The 7,652-nt window shown below is 35.0% G+C and overlaps 1 protein-coding gene and 2 non-coding genes across 4 annotated transcripts in view; 1 reads left to right on the top strand and 2 right to left on the bottom strand.

The window, feature by feature from the left end:
- Positions 1–741: 741 nt before the first annotated feature.
- The window catches only part of LOC132155158 (CDK5 and ABL1 enzyme substrate 1-like), a 31,492-nt gene continuing 24,581 nt past the window's right edge, over positions 742–7,652 (bottom strand). For both annotated transcript variants that reach the window (XM_059564013.1, XM_059564014.1), the window contains 4 exons: positions 7,540–7,643; positions 5,673–5,779; positions 4,832–5,039; positions 742–3,009 (listed from right to left, as the gene is read on the bottom strand). In XM_059564013.1, coding sequence (XP_059419996.1) covers positions 2,869–3,009; positions 4,832–5,039; positions 5,673–5,779; positions 7,540–7,643 — 560 coding nt within the window. In that variant the 3' untranslated portion in view covers positions 742–2,868. The remainder of the gene's footprint in view (positions 3,010–4,831; positions 5,040–5,672; positions 5,780–7,539; positions 7,644–7,652) is intronic.
- Positions 7,051–7,170, bottom strand: LOC132155452 (U6atac minor spliceosomal RNA). The gene has a single exon (XR_009437246.1). It is a non-coding gene; the product is annotated as a U6atac minor spliceosomal RNA (small nuclear RNA).
- Positions 7,286–7,405, top strand: LOC132155453 (U6atac minor spliceosomal RNA). The gene has a single exon (XR_009437247.1). It is a non-coding gene; the product is annotated as a U6atac minor spliceosomal RNA (small nuclear RNA).

Genomic DNA, 7,652 nt, shown 5'->3' with positions numbered 1-7,652 from the left:
TGTAAATGTCATAAAAATACAATGAGGTTTGTGGTCCCTGGTAAGAAGGAACAAGAGGAGCTGGTGGGTAAGAGGTTGTGGTATTGACTGTTTGACAGTGTATCAAGATAAACAGTAAGATAATGGACTACAGAGTGCTGTAAACAGAGGCTTGAGTGTTCTCTGTAAGTTGTGGGGGAGCGAGCACATCTAAAGGATGTGAGATAGCTGAGGGTGTCTGAATGGTAAAATCACCAAGAGGGGTGTTATGGGCAAACTTCTTATATATATATATATATATATAACTTCTATTATATATATATATGGTTTAAGGTCTGTATTTTACAATACAACACATTATTGTTCACACACTATTTTTAATTAAGACATATTCTAAAAATAAATTACATAATTTCTTTAAATTATCTTGTGATTACAACCAAAGAATTCAATTACACACATATATCATATAAACATAAAATGCAGAAGCAAAAATGCATTCACAATGTTACAAACCAAAAAAAAGCTCACAGTAAATTTACCTATTTGTTGAGGACAAAAACTTTTTAAATGAAATCTCAGAATTACAAAATAATAATAATGATAATAATAATTTAAAGGCTACAGACATGTACTCTAAAATTTCTCATAATTAAGCAGGTTTAAATATTTAAAATGACTAACTGAGCAAATAAGAAGGTTATTAATTACACTGAATAATTCTTCAGACCTTATATAAAATCAAATATCTGAAGGCAAACATTTTCTAAATTTAGCTTTTTATTGAACAAGCAAAGCAGCATATTTACACAAATGTATCTGCATTGTACAAATGTTTCATCTGGGCATCCCAGTCACTTGCTAACAAAACCTAAAGTGCATTTCACAAGGCCAATCTCTTTACATTCATTATTCATTTTAGAATTTAATGGTTAAATGCAGGTTTGCCATTACTCTTCTAAAAGTGTTTAACTCATTCTGCTATTAGATACTTCTCAACTGATTCTTTTTTGCATAAATCTCTAACTTATTTATGGAACCGAGTAGTGCATAGTGAACGATATACACTTTACAGATTTAAAAACTGGATTATGAATGTAGTAACACAGTCTGTGTGCTGTGAGAGAAAATTCAGCTTACACACAATTCTATACCACCAATGGTGATAGAAAATATCTGGTTCAGAAGAAATGGAACATTTCAAATCAAACATTTTCCAAAAGAAGCGTTTACATTTGAAACGTTCAAAAGTTTAACACTGCTTTGGTGTACATGCATTAGTCAACACCTTAGCATATAAGTCATACAGATTTTTGAGCCTAGTTAAGTATATGCTGTTGATTATCAGCGGTATGACCTGATGTTGCTTCATACAGTGTAGCACTACAAATGTGCTCAGAATCCACTCTAACATAGAGCACGAACACAGTAACCATGAGTGCAGCAAGCCACACCACTGTCAAAGTCAACACAGAAAGATAAGGTAAAAAAAAAAAATAATAATTTTACAGGGGTACATTGATGTACAATAAAATGTGTATAAAAGTCCCACTAGAGATGTCGCTGTTACGGTCCGCATCATATTTTTGCTTACACTAACAAAGGGACTGCTGACTACTGAAATACAATGAAATGAAATGGGAAATGAGATGAAAACCCCTCCAACTACAGCTTCTGCAGATGCCATAAAGGTCTGCCATACATGAGACCTGAAAAGTGCACTTGTAGTACATAAAGAGAATGTCATCGAGAAACAGTCACATACTTGCGAGTGTTCAGGAGCATTTGACTATTTTTTAATGCTTTCAACCGAGAGTGATCGAGTGCAGAGAAATTTGGCAGAACTTTGGAATTAAGGAAGATGTGAAGAAGAATGGAAAAATACAGGAATACTGTAACCTCTGGAAAGAATGCAAAATGAAACAGTCCAAACTCAAAAGAAATGGCCAGTTTTTGTAATAAGTCAAACAATAAACTTTATGTCATGATTTGCTCACCCTCGACTCATTTCACTCAACGTTGTTACGACATCCATACTGTTCTTTTTTTTTTCATGGAACACCATGAATAATTCAATTTTTTGGTGAAGGAAATTTTCTGTAAATAATGATTAAGGGGATCATCCACTGACCCTCTTGTCATTTCAAACCTGGATGAATTTCCTTTCTCTTTGGAACACAAAAGTTAATACTGAAAGAAAAATATAATTTCTTGGACCCCACTGGCTTTCAATGTATGGACAAAATCTTCTGTTGTGTTCTGCAGAAGACAGAAAGTCATACAGGTTTGGAATGATTTTCCTTTTTGGTAAACCATCCCTTTGAAATAATAGTATTATCCTGCAAAAAGTTATTATATGGCTTCAGAAGTCTTCTAATGTAGAGCAAGTTGATAGGACCAATTTTGTAATCTTATGGTTTGTTTTTGGAGCTTGATAATCATCAATATGAACTGTCAATGTACGTAAAAGAGCAAGCATGAAGGTTGTTCAAATGTTTTCCTTTTGTGTTTCATGGAAAAAATATCAGCATAATAGTTTAGAATAAAATGGGGATCAGCAAATGATGACAGAATTTTCACTATTCCTTTTAACACTTGAGCATTAACACTTACACCCTGGAAGTAGGAGAACAAATAAACGGTTTAAAACGTCCTCAGTAAACTGAGAAATCATCAGTCAAGGAAAAGGTATTCCCTTTAGAATGTAGCTTCTTACAGTTGAAACAAACGTTCAATATAGAGGTATCACTTTGGCTGAAAGGAGAACAGTGAAATAGTGTCTTCATTCCAATATCTGGAGATGATAGTGGACGTTGGCGATGTGCATAGAGGGTTTCTGGGGTGAGAAGATCAGGAAGAGAAGGACGTCTCCCCTGATGGGGGCTGTCGCTAGGAGTTTTGCAGAAGGCGTCTATAATGGGGCATGACTTCATGCTCTGGGAGATGTAGGTTGAACTCTAGAGCCACCAGAACAGGGAACTCAAAGGCGATCAGCTCTCGACGGTTCACCCTAAACCTCTCCTCCAGTTTCTAAAAGGAAAGAGATCAGAGTTCTTCTTATATAACAGCAATCGAAGGAAATTATTACACATTGCAGACACATCTAAAAAATACAGAGTAATGAGATTTAAAGAATGCTAATATTTGTTACATTAGGCGCGTTCACATTACAAATTTGCACAAATGTTTTTAGCAATATTTTATAAATGTCGACAAAAAAGTATTGCGAAATGATGGTGTTTCCATTAACTGATGTTATGCGACTGAAACATAATCTTTTCCTCTCACAATAAGTCATGATAACTGATTTTGTTGGGATTTTGGCTACACTAGTTATTATATTTAATCGAAGGAGGCGTATGCGTGTATCTTGAAAGAAGCAGCACGGAGAGCAGCTTCTGGGACGTGCTGTGGTGCGACTGGTAACACAAGCATTAAAGAGTAATTAAACCCTAAACCAACTTTTTTTAGTTAATGATCTGTAATAAAGCCTTATTAGTGCTGTTCATTGATTCGAGTAACTTTTTTGACATTTGAGTATAAAGTGTTTTAATTCTACAATATATGGTGTAAAAACATCTGAGTGCTGCCCTCTTTAAGTTGAACGGTGGCAACTGCAGTTGATTTTTGCTATTGGATGTTTGCGGTGATACGTGAAGTAAGCAGTTTCCAGCTCACCACGCCCTCGGTACGAGCTACCACGCCCTTGGCAGTATAAAACCATCTTGTTATGTCAAAATCACTGCAGTGAGTCAGGAGTTGGAATTGTGAGTATTGAAAACGATCAGGATAGAGTATTTTAGCATCTATTTAGCATAGCATTTATATAGTTATTTAGATTATTTTGTGTAGCTTATGTAGTTAATTAGCATAGTTGTTATTGTAACGTTAGTATTGTTAGAAGCATAGTTAATTAGTAGCATAGTATTGCATCAGTTCGGATAGCTTCAAGTTAGCGTAGATTTATTTACAGTGGTCAGGATGGTACGTAGGTGTAGTGCTGCTGGTTGCAACAGCACTGCTTGACTGCATAGTTTTCCAGCAGACTTGAAAATTAGGCACAAGTGGTTGCATTCACTTGGCCTGGAAGACCGCGAGTTCCCACCTAGAGCTGGAGTGTGCAAACTGCATTTTATGCGGGATTGCTTCTCCAACGCAATGGAGGTGGAAATGGGCTTCTCCACGCGCTGAAAAGCGATGCAGTGCCGATCACGATGTGGGAGTTAAGACTGCAGTTTGAGCCAGCGGCTCGAATTAATATGGCTCAGGCCCTGTGTCCACAGACACCTCGACATCCTCCACTTCAGGTGAAGGTGGGGGAGAAAAGTCCTCTACTTCAAATGAACGCTCTGTTGCAAAGCTACATGCGTCACTACAGTCACTCTCCATTTTAGCGACTCTGACAGCAGCTGTCAATCAATCCGTCACTGCGGGTTTCAAGTGAAGTGTTGAAGTGTTTCTTGGAGGTTATAGTACACTAAGGAATGATGATATGACTTTTTACGTACGCGTGACCTGTCAATGCGGAAAAAACGTTTCCATTGCAATTTTGAGAATTATTCCTTTTTTACATTGCATGAAAAACCACCTCAAACGAGCGATATATAGGTGTTTTTGCTAAATTTACGCATTTCCTTCAGGTGTATTTTCAATTCGCAATTTCAATTCACGCAATTTGAAGGGTAATGGAAACACACCTCTTGTCTATTTTCATTCCCAGATGTGTCATTTTAGCTACGTTTGTTATTCAGAGACAGTTGAGTAAATAACATCTATTTAGTAGCTGTGGTTGCAAGCCCACAATTTGGGATCTTCAAGCAAGGAGTGTGTCAGTGTGCAAAGATAATCTCACATCAATCAGATGCTTGACTTCATGTTTCTTTAGGTCTCCTCCGATCTTGGCCGCGAGGAGGACGCAGGCACCCGCGCAGAGTTTGCGGTTCTGTTTGTTGAGTTTACCCTGGAGCACCAGCTTCTCAAAGTAAACGAAGGCCATGGCTACCGTGGACTCCTCATAGCCGCACTCCTCTTGAGCTAGTTTACGGATCTCTCTCTTCAGGCTAGAACACATTACATAAGAAATCCAGAGCTGGTTTATAAAACCACAACCTGCTTTGTTTTTCTGGCAACAACTCTTGGTCTTCACACTTGCAGTATGTGAAAAACTTTGCCATTGGTTTGGTTTGATTCCAAATTACAACCAATCTTAACTCTGAAAATTATTACGACCTGTGTTAAGGATTAAATCCTGATTGAATGTCAGGAAATAACATTTGGTTGTTTCAGATATTGTAGTACAATAAAGACATTATTTGACAGGTTTATTCACACATTAAAAAAAGGATAAATATTTTATTGATGACTATAAATATTATATATATATAATATTAACTTCCTAACTTTTTTTTATTTTTTTGCATTTCCAGATATAATATTGTCATGAAAAAAAATTATATAAAATTAGTTTGTGTAAAAAACATGTTTCTCAATAAATGGCTCTTCACAACAGCCATCTCAAAACAATATGTCACAATAATATTATCTAGATTAAAAAAAAAAAAACCTGCTGTTGTGATGCACGGGTTTTGTGTACATCACTGCCAAATTTTAATACTTGGCATTAAATGTTAGCATGTAGACTGCTTTACCAACATAAAACCAACATAAGAAGTACCAGATACCAACATCCTTACCTTCTGATCTTGCTCAGTGTTAGACGAATATGAGGAAACTTCTCCTTAAAAGTCTCATTCATGCCTTTCTTGAGATCAGAGGGTTTGACATACTCGATGACTGTGGTCTGGAATAAAGAGTAAATATTAATTGAGACATACATATGAGTACACACATATCACAGTTTTCAAGGGTTACAAAGCATGGGAAATGTATTTTGTTCTGGGAACGGTTTGCAGATTTCCATGCTCAATCATGCTTCTAAAGTTACACTTTAATTCTTATAATAATCATAACTTCCAATTTTTCAAAAACAATCATGGAATAGAAATTATGAATGTTCACTGTTGCGTGCATATACTGTATGAGATAATGATACAAATGTTCGGGGCCTTGTTCTTTTATCCAGAAATAATGTGCATGGGAACTGCAAGGCAATTCCTTTATACATTCTTGCTGGTAACTTTCCTTCAAAAAATACAATAGCGATTGTTACAAGCATTAAATAACCAACAGAAGGAAGAGGAAGGCTGTCTCCTGAACCGTCTGAGTTTTTGAGTTCAAATCCCTGTCTACTACACAATGTAAAAACAAAAACAAAGCTGAATAAGAAATTAACATAGTGTTCTGTTTTGTAAGCATGTAAAATCACTTTCAGAAACTAGCTGCTATTTGAAATTACAGTAATACAGTAATTACAGTTGCCATAAACAAAAAAGAGAGAATAGATAACAAATAAATAATAAATGATGAAGATATACAAAGGCATAGTGTTTCTTCCAGTGTTTGGAAGCAAGACAAGCATTTTTCAAGGTCACAAGTCTGGTATTGCTGCTACACAATGTTCGTTACTAATTAACTGACATCTAGGGACTAAGTTCACCCTGTAAATGTGCCTGAAACAGTGAACAATTAAAGTCAAATCACTGAGTGATAAGTAACATGACCTGTCTTTTTTTAAAACGAACTCCACAGAAAATAAAAATCTCATAAAGTAACTTTATATCTCAATTATTTCTTAGTCTCTTTCTTCTCAAATGTTTTTCTCTTGAGAAAAATATTAGTTTCAGATAAGATCTCACCTGTCTCAAACTGTACTCAGATCTGTTAAGATACAGAATGCCGCGATCAAAAGTCAGCCATCCCAAAATAAACGTACTATTTACACCAAATTCACATTAAAAGACCATCTTTTCTCAGCTATGTTATCTATATTCATCTAACATTTCTATACTCTTAATTTATATTAACATTTGTTTCTATTTGTCATGTATCCTGATTAGAAAAATCTGAAATGAAGAAGTAAAATAAAAATATTTTTTAATCTATAAATACAATATATATATATATATATATATATATATATATATATATATATATATATATATATATATATATATATATATATATATATATATATATATATATATATATATATATTTAGTGTGTTGAAGGTCACTAGGACCTCTTCCATCCTTGTCAAGGGGAGTGCTAACCTTCTCTCCTTTCATACAACACACACACACACACACACACACACACAAACATATATATATATATATATGTGTGTGTATATATATATATATATATATATATATATATATATATATATATATATATATGAAAGTTGTATGTGTTGTATGAAAGGAGAGAAGGTTAGCACTCCCCTTGACAAGGATGGAGGAGGTCCTAGTGACCTTCAACACACTAAATAGGGAATCATCATATTTGGGGATCATCATATTTATATTATCATATTTAATTGCAACTTTAGAAAACCCTTGTCCTAAGCTATAAAAATAGCTATTTGCCACTAAATACATACAGATTTGAAACAATTCACCTGTGAATCAGTCAAGACTGGCATTGTGCTACGTGATAACTCACCATGTATGAAGGAAAGATAAGCACTCTTTTGTGCTTTCCACATGGCCATTGCGGGTCATCCAAAAGATTTGGGTCATACTCCCTAAAATCTCCCACTTCATTCCCTATGAGAA

Source organism: Carassius carassius, chromosome 12, assembly GCF_963082965.1.
Source record: "Carassius carassius chromosome 12, fCarCar2.1, whole genome shotgun sequence".
Taxonomy (NCBI): Eukaryota; Metazoa; Chordata; class Actinopteri; order Cypriniformes; family Cyprinidae; genus Carassius; species Carassius carassius.
This window is presented reverse-complemented; position numbering and strand designations above follow the sequence as displayed.